Source organism: Labrus mixtus, chromosome 8 (genome assembly GCF_963584025.1).
Source record: "Labrus mixtus chromosome 8, fLabMix1.1, whole genome shotgun sequence".
Classification (NCBI taxonomy): Eukaryota; Metazoa; Chordata; class Actinopteri; order Labriformes; family Labridae; genus Labrus; species Labrus mixtus.
Window position 1 is genome coordinate 26,294,269 of NC_083619.1, and position 19,116 is coordinate 26,313,384.

Genomic DNA, 19,116 nt, shown 5'->3' on the forward strand with positions numbered 1-19,116 from the left:
TGGAAACACCGGATGTTACGTCGCTTTTTATATTGTTTGCATTTATCACTGCAGGTGAACGAAAATAAAGCGCAGCTCAGGCAAGAGATGAAAATGTTGCTGTACTGGAGTCGCTGAAGGAGAAGCATACGTTACTCCTCCTCCTCCTCCTCCTCCTCCTGAACCCACGACCCGCTCATCCATCGAGAATGTTTCTGAAGATCCGTCAGGTAACACATGTTCAGCAGTGATGAATAGAGAGGGCCCGCGGTGAATGCTTCCTGAAGTTTGGTTGGATCGAGGTAGGTCCAAAAAAAAAAAAAACCCCTCGACTGAGACCCGCCTTTTTGAAAACACTCGATACGACTCCTCTTCTTTGGACAAAAACACATGACTTGAATGTGCTGATGATGTACTGAAGGACCCTGAGAGATGACGCATGACGCACAGGTTCATGTTTTGACTTGTGTCATAAACAGCAGAAAACCCCATGAAGCTCTGAGCATGATTCAGAAACATTCAAATCCACACCACTGACACAGCGGAAACGACATGCTGTGTTCACGCTTGAGAGCACTAAATGTCCTTTTGGAAGCAAAGCCCACTGTGTATGTGTGTGTGTATGTGTGTGTGTATGTGTGTGTGCATTTATTGTATGTTGGTTTTCTTATTACTGTACACATTTAAGGAAATGCTCTGAAGGTTTAAATTAAAAAAAAGTTAAATAAAAGGTTAAAATCTTCAAATATAGTTTTTAAAGAAAGAGTAAAAATAGATCCCTCTTGTAGTCTGACTCCAAAAACATTTTTCTTCATGCACTTCCCTCTGAATCTCACACACACACACACACACGCGCTATGAATTCAATGAAAAGAACAGTCTGCCATGAAGGATAAAAGCACAGGATGAGGCAGAGGGATTTCTCCTCTTCTTCTCACATCTCAGTTTCCTTCCAGCACATCCAGCAGTCGGCCGGCTTAAGGAGCATTAGCGGTATTTGGTTAGGACGTCACCTTTGCCCCTCAGAACAAAAACAGTAGCCGCTCCACAGCTCCCCTGTGAGGGACAATGGGAATGGAGGTCGGACTTAATAACAGGAAACACAATGGCGTTAGAGGAAGATTACCTCAGTGTGTTCAACAGATCGCTTACACAGTTGTTGCAGAGAAGCCCAAATGTTTTCGGTTACGCGTTCTCCGTCAGCTGCTGCAGCTCACCCCCCCCCCCCCCCCATCCCCCCTCCCAGAGGAATTCATGAAGTTTTCTATCTCTCTGTTGTATCTGCAGGATCTCAAAAGAAGTCATCAGAACGTAGACCTGCCAGATTTTGACATTTGACAGCAAAGTGAGTCCTTCCCTCATTTGATCCCACTTCAAAAGCTAAAGGGGGGGGGGGGGGGGGGGGGGTTGAGGTAGAGAAACGCAGGACAGGCAGAGGCAGGCGAGGTTGTAAACAGGATGGAACAGCCTTCCGCTTTATTCTAAATTTGATATGTACAGGAAAAGTGGCTGTATACATTTCTCAATATACCATGTAAAAGTTTTCTGAAAAAAACAAAAAAAACTGAACAAAAACAAATTGCACATCAGCGTCCATTTTTCTTCTTCTACTTTAAAACACGTCATGGTACAGCATGGTTGAAGGCAATGTCAAACGGGAATACAAATACACTGATAACCGCTTGTAAGTGTTGGCTCTTGTAAATAACGTTTAAAAAAAAAAAAAAAAAAAAAAGCTTCAGGAAGGAGTACCCCTTAAAAATGACATTTTAATACAATGATATTAAAAACGTTTAAAAAACACACACACATCGTAGTGCGTGTGCTGTAGTGTCACCGACAAACAAATCACATCCTGTCTCTTCTTGTGTAACATTTTTATATTATTTCAGGCACTTGTCGATATCAGACCCTCCGTAACTAAACTAGCTGAACAGTGACGTCCGTAAAGTTTACAGCACAGGTCCAAAAAAAAAAAAAAAAACATCCTTCTAAAATGTGCGAGTTCGGCATGATCGGACGCACTAGTGTTCACAGCAGGAAGTGCAGGCCGCTACAACCAAAACACTTTTACTATTAAAAAAAAACAATCCAAGTGGAGAGGGTTATTTCTCCCCCTCACACACACAGACACACACTTTGTATCTTTATTTGGTAACACTTTTCATCGACTTTAAAGCACACTGAGCCAAAGGGCCATAGTGTGTTTTTTTTACAACAAGGTACATACATAATGCAAAAGGGTCGTTTCCGTTAGCTTCATACAGAGTGGTGTTGTGAAGTTTTATCTCTGGGAAAAACAAAAAAAAATAAGCAGTTCTCTTCACCTTTTCACTCTTTTTCCGTTCATCATTTATCACCCCTACTACGCCTGTCTCTCTCCCAGCGAGGGTCTTCATTAACCAACAGGAGGTAATGTATGTCACGCAGCTTCACTCTGCATATGCGTTGTGTAGGAGTGAAGGGCAATAACGTACCGCCTGTTTGTTTGTTCCGCTGCTTAATGATAGCCAGGTTTTATTTCTTTTTTTTTTTTTTTTGTATTTCCCTTTTGTGTGTTTTTTTTTTTTTCAGAGTTCGACCTCAGCTGGATCTCATTTGTTCGTTTGCAGGCAGAGACGCAAACGTTGGTGATGTCAGAGAAGGGAAGGTTGAGACTAAAGAGGATCTGTTGCCACCTCCTGCAGCAATTAAGAGCAGAGGGGCCGCTTTGCTGTGCTGGTGATTTTTTTTAAGCATGTGTCATCAACGCCCAAGGTCTTCTTCCCCCGACCTACAAGTACAGCAGCTGGTTTCGCTGATTACATTCCTCCATTTTGAATAAGAAAAAAAAAAAAAAGCATTTGCAAGGTGTGATTGGAATTAAAGAAGTCAAAACCTGCATGTCATAATGGACCAGCATGGTTCCTTATTAAAATCACAAAGGTCACTGGTTTAAAGGGTTAGTTCATCCAGATTAGGAGATAACTCTCTGTTCATTCACAGCACTTTCCAGAAATGCAGCAAGCTTTGGTCTATTTTTTTGAGTTTTGAGATTTCTAAACCCTCCAAAATACTTCTGAGGAATATGAAATGTATAACGTTGCTCTCCCTGTGACATTTGAGTAAGATTTAAACACCATATCATCAACATTTGGAACCAGAAATGGTCAATTTATGAAAGGTCAGTGAAATTATTTTAATCCAGTAGCCAACGCTCGGATGATTCACCAACTGGGTCTTAGTAAACGTGTAAATTAAAAAAAGGTTTACCATGAAGTTACATTCCTAGGAAGCCAAAGTGAAGGTCAATAGCAAACCCTCTTGGCACATTAATTGCCACAGAATTCAAAATAGAGGACGTTATCTTAGCTCATTAGCTGAGTTTTAGCTGCTGTTTTTTTTACTACCCTCTAAAGAGCACCCATTTTAAAAACAGAGCACAGTCTTTTAAACAAAATGTGTTAACGATTGTGTTGCCAGCAACTGAGGTAACGAGCAGCAGTTAGCGTTAAAGTGACAGTTAGCAAGCTAGCTAACTCCAACAGTTATTGAGCTCTCTCATTTCTAGCTCTGCAGTTATGTCATCAATCTTCTTGGGAGCATATCTCAAATTTTCCAAGAGTTCCACAGAGTGCCGCCCTGCTGTGCTGTGATTGGCTAGCTCTATTATGCTAGAATCAGCTAGAAAAGCTTGGGGATATAAAAAAAAAACAGGACATGGAGAATGCTGTTCGATTCTTGGATAGATCGATAAATATACTTTAACAGAACCATGTCTCATTATCTCAACCTGGATTTATGATTTTGGTGCATAAACATTACAAACTGTGGCTGTCACACTACATAAGCTTCCCACTTAGTTTTCGGGAAAAACAAGAGTTGAACATGAGACATGAACATTAGTCCTTTGTACTCCTGGGAGAGAATCTTTCTGTAGGAAAACATCGAGGAATTCCAGCACAGTAGGGCGGGGTGAGGGTGAACTCTATTACGTCTTGCATTGAATATTATGTGAGGACGCACAGATTTGCTTTGACACTCTGCAAGGGGATCAGAAAAAAAGAAACAGATTTCAGAGAAACACACTGGGAAATGTTTTTGTCAATCTCTTTCTTTTGGAGAGAATCAGTTCAGTCTGTTTTTGTAAATCTGAAGAAGAGTGTCAGGTGTTAAAGGGCAGAAAAAACATAAAGCACTAACTGCAAATTAAAAGCAATTAACTACTTGGGACAACTCTGCGACTCTTTTGTTAAAATCTGGACAAAAGCTGCAGCTAATCTCACACTGAGAGGCTCATTGTCTGTTTCTACCCATCTTTTTTTTTTTTGTTGTTGCTGTTATTCCCCTCTTTTTGTCAGAAGCCGGGCCCTCTGTCGCTGCCTCTGGTGGCAGCTTTCTCTGGCTCTGGCAGGCAGCAGGTGGCTTGTGATGAAAAATTCAGTGCAGAGCCTGACTCGGGAGACGAGGAGGAGGAGGAGGAGGGGAGGATGAGGAAGAGGAAGGGGAGGGGTGACATGAGAGGAAGGTGGGAGATGAGTGTGAAGCAGTAGGAGGATGAAGGTTGGGGGTGTTGAGGTAGAAGAAATGAAAGGTAATGAACAGAGAGAATGACAAGAGAGAGGATGGGAGCCAGAGCTCCAGACAGACCGACAGGCGGGCAGGCCAGGGAATCAAGCCCAGAGCGGTGCAGGGGGGCCAGGCAGAGGATCAGAGCTGTCTACCCTCTCTCTGCCTGGGTCTCCTCCACGGAGATAACACACGATATGAATCATTTATGAGGAGGGGGCTTTTTTTTATTTTATTAATAACACACACACACACACACACTGTGCCCTGCTTCTTTCATACACTTTGCCGTGTTTCCTCTGCTCCCCGGGGGAGTACTCAAGTGAGAGAGCGAAGATCGCTGAGCAGAAAAACACCGCATGGAGAGAAGAAAACAGGATGCAGAGAAACGCCAGCAGCGTTTGTAAAGAGGGGGGGGGGGGAGGTTGAATGTTAACTTTGAATTTGTGAACCGATTGGAAGAGTCATCCGTGGGACACTTTGTAAAGCCACGACACACACACACACTCGATTGTGAAACATTGTACCTTGTCACTTGCCTACACACATAAAAAAAAAAAACCCACACAGAAAACTAACACCTCCCCCCCCGTGGGCTCAAAGGAAGCGCCCACTCACTTGCCCGTCTGCCCGTTTTTGATTGTCAGCACGTGACTGTTGCCAAAAAGCTGGATGAATCAGAGTCTCTGGACGAGCGAGAAGAAGCATCGTGTCCGTGGATGCAGAGAAGGCACTGAGCGTCGCACGTCTGTAGGAGGGACCGCTCGCTTGCGCAGTATAGGTCAGCTGCACAGCGGGGGGGGGGGGGGGGGGGGGGATGAAGAACACAAACACCCACACACTTCACTAAGATCACCGCTAAGCTATCTGACCTCTAGCTCGTCCCTTTAGTCAAGATGTGTAGCGTCCACTCCTGCTGTTTGTGTACAGTTCTCTGTCCGGCTTTTCTTTTCCATCAGTCCAACAAAACTCCTCAAGAGTAAAAAAGTCTTCCCTTCTCCGACCCCAATCTATTCAGCCTCGCTAGCTGCGACGGCGAAGGCGGCACGTCATGGCGGTAGGGCCCTTTTGGAGACGCGGGGTCCTTCAGGTGCCCCGTGGAGTACCCTTCATAGCTGCTCTCCTGCATCAGCTTCCCTTTGGCCTCCTGCTCTCGACGCCTCTGCTCCTGCCTCAGCAGCTCCTGGGCCTCCAGGAGGACTCGGGCGTTGACGCCGCCCCCGCCCGGGTAGCCGTTCCTGGAGCCCTGGTAGCTGGAGTACCTGGGGTTGTCCTTCGCCGTCTGGAAGCCCTCGCCCGGCGGGTACGCTTTGTCCCACGAGTCCTGGGAGATGGTGCTGGGGTTCTTCCTGGGTTGCCTGAACGTGGAAAGAGGAAACAGGAAGAGGGGCATGTGAGATGTGGTTTTTACTTTGGCTTCAGAAGATTTCTTTAATGAAATATCTTCACTTCTTTTGGACAAGCAACATTAGATCATTTTCATTGTAAGCCAACAGGTTTTAAACACATAGTATGTATCTTATGTTGTGTAAAGAGAGGAGTCTTAAAGGGGACATATTCTGAAAAATCCACTTCAGTGTTTATGAACATTTATTTGAGTAACCTGAGTGTCTACTGACCCACAAAATGTGAAATAAACCCATCCAGTCCTTTGTTTGTGGTCTGCATAAGTCTTACAACACAGAGAAAAATGCTCTGTTTCAAATGTGCTCTCCTTGTGATGTCACAGTGGGACTCTGGTAAAAAAAAAAAAAATCCCCTCTCCTCCCCTGGTATCTCCACCCATAGACTCCACCCCCAGCCTAGAGCAAAACTTTTGCGCAGGTCCGCCATTTTTATTCTCGCTACAGAGGAGTGATGTCTACTGGGAAAACTCAGGGGGCGGGGCTAATTGCATTTAAAGAGACACACACACCAAAACGGAGCGTTCTGAGAGAGCTGGTTTATACAGGGTCACAAACCTCCTCTGGTGCTTGATTCATGTTATATTCTGACCAAAGCACAGCACAGATGTTTCATTTAGACCACAGGGGGACTGTTTGAAAAGGTAAGAAAAAAGCTATAATATGTCCTCTTTAATGTTCTGTGGATTGATTGTCAAACAGAAAAAAATGCATGTTCTTGTTTTGGAACTAGACTTTCTTTATGAGTTGGGTGATGAAAACAGAAACTGTAATGTTGCCATGAGGTAAGCGGTGTGCTGAACCTAACTTCTGAGTTATCTGCTTATGGTTGCATTCAAAGTAAATAAAGGTTTTGTTAAACATGGGCCCAATTTTAGCATATGTTGCAGTCTTAATGACTCATAGGTACAGAAAGTTTAGGAATCCATCTGGTTGATTGGCTCAGCTAGCATCCAAGAAATGTCTATAATATTTTAGACATCACTTACTTAAATCAAATGTTTCCTAATCTTTATTCAAAGGTCCTAATAAAACAGGTTTTGCTACAGATAAACATTTTTGTTTAGAAGTAGGATTTAGGAGAGATATATAAAACTTCAAAGCCATTCGACTCCAGGGTCTTGTGGTTTGTGTGGCCTGGGTTTGAATCCAACCTGAGGCTCCTTTCTCGAAAGTCCTACCCTGCTTTCTCTCTCCCTGATGTCTGACTATCCACTGTACCGTCTCTATTGTAAAGGCATAACAAGCCTAAAAATTGAATCTTACAAAAAAAACTCACAAGACTCCATTGATAGAAAGAGTTATTTACCCTGTTGAGCACAAGCGGGTAGTTTTTATGTGACACATTTGTGAAGTTGAGAAACTGAGATTTTTGATGAATAGATACAGATCAGTTGGTTCAGTATAAAATAATTACAAACAATTAGACCTCCTCCTGTTGGCTCCTTCTCTAACACAATCCTTTTCTTTGTTCCTCACTCACAACTTGAACCCTCTTTGCAGATTAGTGTGACCTCTTTTGGTGAAACTAAATATCAGCAGCAGCAAAACAGTTTTTCTCTAACCCAATTACCTCCTGGCAGACGGACTAAAGTGTTTGGATGCTCTGGTGAAAATACATTTCTGTCAGTCGTAGAGTAGCCAAGACATCACGTTCGATGAAAATGAGGGACCATTACGGCCTCACATGATCCCCCTGGGCAAGTAGCAGCCCCGCGGTAACAACGTGCAGGGATACCTAACCATGTCAAAGCCCCCATCCAGCCCATTAGGCCCCCTTCAAGACAGACACAGACAACCATTGGCTCTGACAAGACAGTAACAGTAAGACCATTCGAGGTTGGAAAAAAAAAAAATGACGCGACCATCTTGTCAGCAATGGATTTTCTCGGGGCTGATATTTGACACCTGACACATGTGTCTTAAAGGCACAGTTAGTTGTCACGCTTCTGTCGGGGGTGGAGGGGGGGGGGGGCTGCCTCGCCCCTTTACAAGAAAGGTGGTGGAGAGAAAAAAAAAAGATGCAGATGTGTGACATGAGCTCTCATTTCTGCTTGACTAGGTTCTATCTGGCAGCACATATGATATGCATGAGTGTCCCAAACTCTACAGCTCCACCTTCATTTATCCTGAGGGCAAGGAAACACCCGAGGAAAGAGAAAGAGAAGAAGAAGACACAAAAACATCAATGGGCTTTTGACTCGGAGCCATGCATAATTAGCAGGTTTATCAGCCAGCTGTGAAGAAATCGTATTATTCCTGTGTTTGGATTTGAGTAGGAAGTGAAGAAAAAAAAAGAATCCTTAATGAGAACAGAGAGGACCTTTGTTTTTTATCCAAGAGAGATTGAATCCAATTGGAGATGGATACGCTTCTCGATCGGTGTAATATGGAGTATGCAGCCCAGGTTTATTCTTGCACACGGTTGAGTGATTCCAATTTTCAGAGACGGGCGTCCTCGAGATCTGATTTTCATTTTTATATGTTGACAAAGAGGCCAAAAGCCGGTCCGACCCCCGCTGAGAAATGCAAAGCAGATCGCTTCTCTCTCTCTCCGTCTGAAGCCGTGCCAAGGGGGAGCAATGTACATGTGTGGTAAATACAGAAAGACATGTTCTGTCTTCTGTGCATGCACGCGGTGAAGCATGACGGATGATAAAATAGAGAAGGGGGAAAGGTGATGGAGTGAGATAAAAAAAAGAGACTTTGTGAGAGGTTGTAGAGCGAGGCAGATGTTCATGTGGTTCAGACGCACACCAGTGGGACGCCATGCCTCTGCAGCTGTTGCAGAAAAGTCTCCAATAATGCCAATAAACTGGCTCTGAGATCAATGGCGTCGTCCAGTAGATGATGAACATGAGGTCCCTTCATGCAGCGTCACTGGTTCAAATGGAGCGGTTTAAATTCTTGTTTGGGATAAAGGTCTCACCCAGAAGAGAACCGACCTTTTTCCAAAATGAAAGCAGTTTTTTTTAAGGAATGCTTGCGCCATTAATCAAGTCTCCTTTCATGGAGTGTGTCGCCATCCACGACTTCAGCGAGGCCATACGCATCGCATCAAGGCTGTGCTCTCCTAAACCGCCATATTCACTTCCTTCTCAGCCTCTGACTTGACACACGATGGAAAGTCAAACAATGGCTGGTGTTCTCCAGATACTCCAGCGGGGTTTATCCAAACAGAACAGTTTCTTAATGGAATTAGTGGAGGGAAAATAAAGGGGACGAGGCCACAGGATGTTGCCTCTGACCGCTGGAGCAGCACGGTAGTTCATTAATCTTTCAGCAAAAGCTGCCTGCAATATTTATCAAGGAAGGGATTTATGCCGATAACGGTGGATTAGAGTACGATGGTGAAGTAATAGAAGATAATGTATTTAATGTTGTATATGTATGGTGAGCACTAGGCCTGACCTCGCAGCGTGTTTGAGAGGCTGAGTGAGAAATAACAGACTACTTAGAGAGACAATAATACTTTTGACCGTATTAAAGTCCCTCAAGAATATGAAAAAAACTCTTCTTAAAGGTCAGTGTTGTTTTAGAGAAGTTAGCAGATGTAAATCTTCCACTTTCTCATGATTTAAAGGCAGGCCCTACAGTTTACATCTTGTTTCTCTTCATGATACAGATTCAAACATCTAGACTAGTGGTTCTCATATGGTGGGTCTTGAAGCAGCTTTCAGTGGGTTGCAAATCTATTCCTGGAAAATGAACAGAGTCAAAAACTCTATGACGTGATTTTTTTTAACATGTTAGTTTTGCTAAATTTCCTTGTTCTGTATGTTTTGTACCGTCTGAGGTCCAAACTGCACAATTTTGCATCAAATAAATCTCATACCAACCGACGACCAGCCACCACCATCGGACTGTGTCGTCCCCTCAACCACCGCCGTCCTCATTCATGCACGGCCTGCTCCGACCTCAGCAGCAAGGAAGTGTGGACGACAGGAACGTGAGGAATACAAAGGAGAAATCCTTCCTGCATCTTATCTCATATTATGCTCTTTGGTAAAGCGTCTCAAGATAACACTTGTTAGGAATTGGCGCTACACAAATAATGGTTTATTGACAGGTTGAAAATATCAGAAATGTGGGTAGCGATTGTCCGGTTTAAAAGGCTTATTAGTAACACTTGTAGTACAAAGATCAACTTTTGCTTTTAGATCTTGTTTTATGCTCAGTTTGCCTGATTTCACCTGTTTGACTTTGACTTATTCTAATTGTAGCACTTTGAGATTTCCTTCAAATGTAAAGTGATTTATGACTAAAACGTATAATTTATTGTTATTATTCTGACAACAAATTCTTTTAACAATCAAATGTATCACTCTGTTGATATTCGCTGTTGGAAGTGTGAGCTTTAAATCGTCCCATCTGACACCGACCCCCTGACATCGGTTAAAGGCCTTAAACATAACGATGTATAAATACTTTATCTTATTACTGATGGTCATGTTTGCTTCTGTTGGTCAGACTGAGGCATCAGAGTTGATTTCACTCTGTTTCAGATCCTGTTAAAAACTCCTCACAGGGACTTTAATGTCAGAGAAAATCCACTTTAAGCCCAAATCTGACGATATGTGACACACACACACACACACACACACACACACACACACACACACACACACACACACACACACACACACACACACACACACACACACACACACACACACACACACACACACACACACACACACACACACACACACACACACACACACACACACGCAGTAGCACTTCCTGGAACAACAGGCAGTCGTATCATGCAGATCAAAGGGAATTACATTAAGGGAGAGGAAAGCAATCATGTCAGATCTGTGTGAGAGGGTAACGTGATCTTTCCATTCGGAGGCTCAGTGTGAGTGTGTCCCGTGTGCGTTTTGTGCGTGGGATTGTGTGTAGTTTTGTGGCTCGAGCCTGACCCTCTATGACCCCCTTTTCTTCCTCAGATGCTATATTTGAACATGTATGTATGTAATCTGCTATCATTACTGAGTCAAGGCTATTACCATGAATCTGACATAGACAAGCAAACCCGAGTGCACACACAGACACACACACACTCACACACACACACTCACACAAACACATTACAGTACATTACTGCACATTAGATTGAATTACAGATCTAAAACAGACACAAACACAGTCACAACCTCCCGGACACATTTCATATCAGACAGGCAGCAGCACACACACACACACACACACACACACACACACACACACACACACACACACACACACACACACACACACACACACACACACACACACACACACACACACACACACACACACACACACACACACACACACACACACACACACACACACACACACACACACACACACACACACACACACACACACACACACACACACACACACACACACACACACACACACACACACACACACACACTCAGTCTGAGCACATATTGATTGTTAGACAGAAACAAACAAACATCAAACACGACATCGCATCACGCCCGTCCAACACGCACACACACACACACACTCAGTCGGTCACTCTTACCGTGGCAGGGAGCTGTACTGCCGTTGTGCCTGGGCGAACGAGTCTCTCTCCTCCTGTCTCTGCCTCTGCATCTGAACCTCGACGGACACCGAGTGACGACCCGGCTGGCTGTACCCGCCCGGACCGTTACTGCTGTTGTTTGACTGAAAACAGCAAGATGGCAGCTCAGGTTAACTCTTTAAGATCTCAATGTTCATTACATCTATGTTTTTATAACTCTGCAACTAAATAGACAAGATGTAACATAAAGTCAGAGGAAATGTGCATCAGAAGGTCAAATATGATGTTTACAATGATTATGAATTTATGGATCTCAATGCAGGAAATACTCCTCACAGGTAAGTATGGAAACTAAATACATACTGTAACACGTGATAGTTTTCTACTGATTTGGTCTACATTAACTTTACTCACAGTGTCTTAAAACTCAACTTAAAAATAACAATGTAAATATGTTCTGTCATACAGAAGTGCTTAACTATGGAGGCCCTGAAGTCCAAAAAGTAAAAGAAATTACTTGTGGGCACAATATAATTATCTTGTTCCCACAAGTAGTTCTTCAAAGTTTTAGAGACTTCGGGAGCGCCATAGTTAACTGACATACATCTACACCTCTTTTTTACGCAGTCTACCCGTGATGATGATTCATTTAGAGTTTTTTTTTCCAGATCTGGACTTACTTATCTCGAGTTAACAGTGCAGGGTTTCCCTTGATAAGGAGTAAGTTTCTTTCTCGAGAAATCGACTGAGATGAACTCGTTATCACAGGAAAACCAGAGTTTGTTAATCCAAGATCACTAAGTCGAGATCAGGAAACAACCAAATTGTTCTCATTATCACAGGAAAACAGAGTAAATAAAATGTATGGAAGCATGTCCCCTGAGGGCTTTACTTAAAGGATTGAAAATACCTAAATTTGCGAGCATTAATCCTGTTTTTTATTTTGTATTTTTGAGTTGTGGGAGGCTAAGAGGGGTCATAGGTAGGTTTTATCTGTGTTGTCACTACCTGGAGTCTTGCATGTACAGTACTGAGCCTGGGTCTGTTGAAGGTGGCAATGCTGTTTCGGTTGCCGTGGCAACTGATGGCTATAGGGTAGGTTATGTAATTTATCAGTAGGATATAGGGGCATGACTGGAGCACAAGGTGTCTACACTGAGCACTCTTCCTCACATTAGGCAAATCAAGGTTTCTGCATCGGCTAAATGTCAGTAGAGGAAAGTGGGAAAATATTTTCTATTTCGACCTCTCTCTGAAGTATTGCCTTATTGTGGCTGTGAGAGGAACATATCAGTCCACTGTGCATTGTGTAATCAGAGGTCCATATTTAAACCATTAAATGAATATTAGACTTTTAAACTCTACAATGAGACCCTGAGCTTCCGTCAAAACAAACCTCAGATATCTTTTAAACATGGCAAGAAAAAACATGAAATATGAAGATCATTTTATAATTATGGACTTTTTAAAAACAATTTTTTTTTTAGCTCATTTTGTTTTGGTTATTATTTCATTATATTATATTACATTATATCATTTTTAGTTGACGAATCTAATGGACATTTTGTTGGTTGTTAAGTAAACATTTTTGACCTTAAATTAGATTTTTTTTTAAAGTTCAGTTCAACTATTTGGAAACAGGATTGTAAAACATTGAGATCCAATGATATATGAGCTGTATATTGTTTGTCATTATAATAATGAGGCAATATTCACTCCACAAAGGTTCTTTTTAAATACCTTTGTTCAAATTCACAGCATTAAAAATCACCACGACTCGAGTCAGGGTTTCCAATAAAAAAAAAAAACAGAAGCAGTCTGTGACACATGACACCTCACAAAAACTCCCAGAACCCCCCTCCCTCCCTCCGCCCCCTTTAGAGTCCAAACCACAGACACTTACCAGCAGTCAGTCGGGCAGACACACCCTGAGCTCGTCTCTTCTCAGGTCAAAATGAAGGTGAGACATAAACAGACAGAAGGAGGAGGGGGGGTCGTGTGAGGACGGGGGCCATGCTGGAGAGACTCAGAACAGGGGGGGGGTGCAGTGATGAGACACGGTGGATGTTAGTGGGTGTTAATGAAGGAGACAACACTCAGTCTGTTGGATAACGTGACCGTCCTCCCTCCAAAGATAAACACTCCTGTGAGGGTCATAATGTTACAGAGGCCGTAGACATGAAACACGTAGATTTGAATGGATATACCCGCCTCCTAGACATTCATTAGAATATACTTATGCATCTTCTTATCCCCAGAGGTGTTCTGTATCCTTGAAACAACCATGACTAAAAATAAGTAAACCTTATATTCGAAGCCACATACTGTAGATGAAAAGCCTTCCAACATGGCCTTCCACTGGGTTCTTGACTCCTAAGTCGTTGTCGTTTCACAGAATTCAAAGTTTAAATGAGGACACTTTCATAACCTTTCATTTACCCTCCCCTTAGAGAGACTGATTTTGAGGCTCTTTCTGAAGCAGCTTTCGAGAAGTTCACCTTCGACCTACTTCTCACCTCCAGACAGGTACGTAAAGTAACGGCTTGTCAGTTTTAGAAAGTTGTGAAACTTCTTAGATAGTATCACCCAAATCAGAAAGCAAAAATGTTATGGACATGAGTGTTTTCTCTTGATAAGCACTTTGTTTACAGCGAATCCCTTTAGCTATGAGACCAGCCCTTGCCTAACCCCAACCTTCATCCAACCAGAGGATTCCCCTAAAGCAAATCTCTATTAACATTTATCTGCACAGACAAAATCTATACGCGAGGGAGAGGATAGTTGAGGCTGGAAGCATTCTGGTTTTAGTTTTTTTCAGATATTTAAAAACCAATGTACTTTGAGCTGGCTTTGATTTGATTGGCCCCTTGGCGACAAATGAAGTTTTTGGAATTGAATGGATGAATTTAAGTTAAGTAGGGACGGCTTCACAAACTAAACCTAACCCTAAGGCTTTAGGAGGTCAAATCATCAGGGTCTGATCATGAAAAACGTTCATAAAATTGATCTTCTTGCTATGCATGTTACTTAAACCCTTTGACCTCTTTGATTATAAGTGATAAAGAAGTCCATGTGAGGAGCAAAAGAGGTGAAAAACATTTATTGGAATGTGATCCAGGAACCCCTTAGCCTTCATCAGACATGACTTTGTCTTTCTATGAACAGATATCTCTATAACACTGCGGTTAACAACGTCTCTTGACCTCACTCCGACTCCATTCTCATGTCTGAAGTTGCTAGTTGGACTGTAAACAATGACCAGAGGATGGAGATGGAAGTCTGGGCCAGGATATCCAGCATGTCAGTGATCCATGTTTGCTGACTACACGTGAACCCACTGGATATTTGTCCTTGCTTCCAGAGGCTAAATTGTCATCATAATGTAACCAATTTGTAACGAGATAAACCAGATGCTAACAGCTTCTCAAACAGCCCATTAAAAAAAATAAAGACCGGCCTAAATGTCTTCCCTGTTGAGGTTTTTTAACGGGGTCTTTGCAAAGATATATGAGAAAGTTTGCACCCACACTCAAACAGTAGAAACTATTATTCCTCTCAGCAGCAGAGCGCCACCTCAAACTTCAGCCCACACTTGTACCACAAACCCCTTCCATCCGCTCGGCCGATGTTCATTAGCGGTGTGGGTGCAATAACTGCGTGCGGATCAGTCGTTACACAAAGCCAATGCAATTACTTTTATGGCAGTGCAGAGTGTCGGGAGCCTGGCGGGAGCACTGTGGACATCAGTTGGTGGGAAGACCATAAAGCGATTAAGAGCGCTGAAGAGACACTCCCCTTTAAACCCAATGAGGCCAGGGGGCAATCACCTCTGGAATTGATGGGCATTGCCTCGCTACCCGGGGCCGATGATAAAGAACAAGCTGGCCGAGACCTGAGATGGAGGGAGTGAAGCACCCACGCAAAACCTTTTTTTCCACAGCTGAATGGAGAATCACCCGCGGGTAAATTACAGTCCCAATATATTTCACATGAGAAGGAAAGTCCCTTTAGAGGTTTAGGCATATTAAAATATTCCTAGGACTGCTAGCTCACTTGGTGATTGTTGAGGAGAGGAGCGGAATACCCTGAAGGAATACACATAATAGAAGTGTTAAAATGTTACAGTAAAATACAAGAGGCAATCTTATGCCCTTTTTTAAAACCCCCTAACTTCAAGAAAAACGAACTCCTCATTTCCCGTCGTGGTATAAATGAGAACAATAAAGCTGGTGCTGTGCTGCCGGGAGAGCGGGCATCAGTCATCCTGATGGAATTAGACCATGCGCTACCCACAATCCCCCGGCAGCTCTCCAAACGATTGGGGGGGAGAAGAAAATATTGCTAAAAACTGATGGCTTTAACGGGGAGGGTTGGGAAAACAGCTCGTGTTGAAAATGGATAATTGGGCAAATCAAGCACAGAGGTCGAGAAAACTGCAGGGTGGATTCTGGAACACTTTACTGGAGGTGTCATTCAATGGGGTCACCCAAGGGTCCAGGATCCAAAAACATGGCTGGAAGGTGCACGGCAACATGATTGGGTGAAACCAGTATTATGCAGGGTCGTTGAAAAATAAAGGACGATGCCAACCAAACTAGTTGATTCCCCTTTTGTATAGACCTACATTAAAATGAACTTCTATTTACAGCCCTTTTAGGATCTATTCAATCTATTTGGCATGCTCTTGCACCATAAAAACCCATTTTTCTGCCTTATAAAAAGCAGCCGTATCTCATGTGGACTGCTCTCCTGGCAGGGACTGGAAGTGGGGCAGCTGTAGGTGAATTAAGAAAAAGGACACTGGCTCCTTGAGGTTCGCAGCACATCACTCAGATGAAGCAACAAAATGTAATATATGCATGGGGGAGGTAATTGAATTTCAAAGACACATTCTCCTGTTTTCCATATGGCCCCGCCACACTGGCCAGGGTATGAGTCTAATAACAGGCAATTACTACGGCAAGCATGAGCTGCACACTCATAGGAAAAAAGGGTGTTAGAAGAGACCATCGGAGGGTTCCTCAGGCTGAATTTAAGCATAGAACTTAAATATGAAGCATGCATCCATTGTATTCGATTTTTGGGGGTAAATATTTAAAGTAAAGAGTGAAGTTTAAGGTCAAGCTGTAGGAATGGAAGCTGGCTTTTGCAGAACTGAGAATTTAAAAACTAAGAGGTACAGGATCAGGTTTAAATTCTTTTGGATTAGATTTGGATTAATAATAAAATTTTCTTAGTTTTTGAGTCTTTGATTTAAGCAAGGTTCTTTTTCTGTTTCCTGTGCTGGAAAAATATTCCCTACTCTGAAAAATTTTGCTTTCTAGGAACCCTTATCAGTCCAGAAAGAAGATGATGAATATAATATGTAGTTTTGTGTTGGTACAGAGCTCAGGTAGCCTGTCCTTTTGACCCCACTACTTTTCAATAACAATACCAGTTTCAGGTAAAAGATTGCTTTTATTGTCTCATTTGAAACAAGAAAACTGATTGGTGGATTGATTATTCTAACTTTTTTTTCAATCAGTGTTCCGCCCAATTCAATCCAATATTAGACATTTAAAAAAAAAAATCTAACTTTAGCTAATGATAAGGTTAATAAAAATATGAGAAAAATCGGTTTTAAGGGATTTTTTTTATAAATGTGTTGATTCGTTGAAAGAACCATGAACGTTCAAAAGCCCTCTTTGTCATCAGGGGAATCCTGAACTTGGGAACTTGGGAACATTTCAACAACATTTATTGTGCTGCTGCTTTTCCTGTAAACAAACATAATGCTGTATTATTGTTGAACTCTATAATTGAGAGCATGCTCGGGTTGTTTGGAGACAAAGGAAGAGGTGACCTGTGCACTCCTTTCCCACACTGTCCTGCAATCCTTCCCCCGAGCAGTGCCAGCCTGGAATGTGCACCAGTCTGCAGAACCCAGTGAAGGCACCACTCTCGTAAATATTTCAATACAACACAGATCTATGCATTGTTTTTTTATTGGATTTATCAGCTAAGAAAAAAACGCCAGAGCACAGATGATTTAGTTCGTGAGCTCTCACTTTATCGTTTTCATTTATAAATCACAGGACTGAAAAACTCTCCCATTGCACACCAAACACTGGGCAAAGCTACAGTGTGGAAACATTAGTAAAAAGAGTTCATACATAAATGTACAAAAACACAGCTGTGTGTGCAAAATGACCTTGTGTAGAGAGATGAACCACAAGGAACATTCATAAGTTGAGCTGTAAAGGACGTGATAAACAACACTCAGGGCGTCTAGTTTGAGACAAAATACATTTTAAAACCTTATCACCAGAAATTTCATAAATGATGTTACAAAGTATGGTGTCCATGATGTGTTTATATGAAAAAATGTGGTGATTGAATATGTGTGCAGTGAAGAAAACAATGTGTCTTGTCCCAAACTAGATAAAGGAATGTGGTGAAAGTTCATCCTTAGTGTTACACAATATTATATTATAAAGTACACACAACACAGAAGTGCTAACAATTACAAAAAAAAGTAGTAAAATCTCATTTTCAAGATTTAAAAATTGATTATACATTCCTTAGTTGTGACTGAAAAGTATGTGAAACCTTGAGTACACTTGAGTTGCAGTGTAAGGAAGCGCTGAGGACTAAAATAAATACTAAAAATATGACAAGCGATTTCATCACCCACCAAAAAAAACGTCAAAAAGGCGTTCAGATTTTGTCCGCTTATTATTACCACTTGTTGCTTCAGAACGTTCTTATTCTCCATCTTCTAGACTTTGAATTAAATAAATGCTTGTGTAAATGTTCACCTCACCTTTGAACTGTAAAAAAAAAAAGGCACAATGAAACCAAAAGGGGGTGACAAATGAGACCCCTAATACAGGAAAAACAATGTCCATGAGGGGGGTGGGTGGGTCCATGTGGATGAGTGACGGACAGGACGATGGATGAGTAGAGTAGGATGTGACGGGTGGGTGGGGTTAGTGATGGTTTGGTCAGGAGGTGTGCAAACTCCTGCATGCAGGTGGTTGAATTAGAAGGTGAGGAGGTGTTAGCGTTAGCACAAGTAGCCAGGGAGGCCCATGGAGGGTTAATGGTAATCCTAAGGTGGGGGACAGAATGATATCATCAGTCTTTGTTCATGGCTGGTAGTAGTGGGGTTAATGCCATGCTCCAGTTAGCCACAGGTACAGGCGCTAACACTGTTAGCTCTCTCCTCAGGCTATAATGGAATAAGCATGTCCAAAGTCTTGGTCTGATCAGAGGTCGTTTTCTTGACATTAACAGTCTGACAGTCGAGAAAATCTTCTCCGGCACCATTTTGTGCCACCGCTTCCTCTCATTTCAGACACTCACCCACGGCTGCTCGAAGCTGTACGTCCTCCTGCGGTCGTCGGGGTCTTCTGGGACGTTCTGGGACTGCTGGAACTCCTGCCTCAGCCTCTGTATCCGGTCGTGGTTGCTAGGGGTTAGCCGGTTACTGGAGAGAGAGAGAGAGAGAGAGAGAGAGAAAAAGAGCAGGGAAGGGATTGATGAGAGTGTGAGAGGTCCATTGTGAACAAGTGACCTGGTTCCATCAGAGCAGGGCAGAAATGGCCTGCAGGATGGACTTATTTAAAATCCAATGGGCTTTGTCCATGAACCGATCAAACACAC

The 19,116-nt window shown here is 42.7% G+C and overlaps 1 protein-coding gene across 6 annotated transcripts in view; it reads right to left on the reverse strand.

The window, feature by feature from the left end:
• Positions 1–1,422: 1,422 nt before the first annotated feature.
• Positions 1,423–19,116, reverse strand: part of pard3ab (par-3 family cell polarity regulator alpha, b) — a 270,125-nt gene continuing 252,431 nt past the window's right edge. For 4 of the 6 annotated variants that reach the window (XM_061045451.1, XM_061045450.1, XM_061045453.1 and 1 more), the window contains 4 exons: positions 18,817–18,940; positions 11,473–11,615; positions 5,354–5,885; positions 1,423–5,054 (listed from right to left, as the gene is read on the reverse strand). In XM_061045451.1, the coding sequence (XP_060901434.1) occupies positions 5,501–5,885; positions 11,473–11,615; positions 18,817–18,940 (652 nt within the window). In that variant the 3' untranslated portion in view covers positions 1,423–5,054; positions 5,354–5,500. Of the gene's footprint in view, positions 5,055–5,353; positions 5,886–11,472; positions 11,616–17,440; positions 18,941–19,116 lie in introns of those variants that run through there. The other 2 variants (XM_061045455.1, XM_061045454.1) reach the window with 2 other exon arrangements.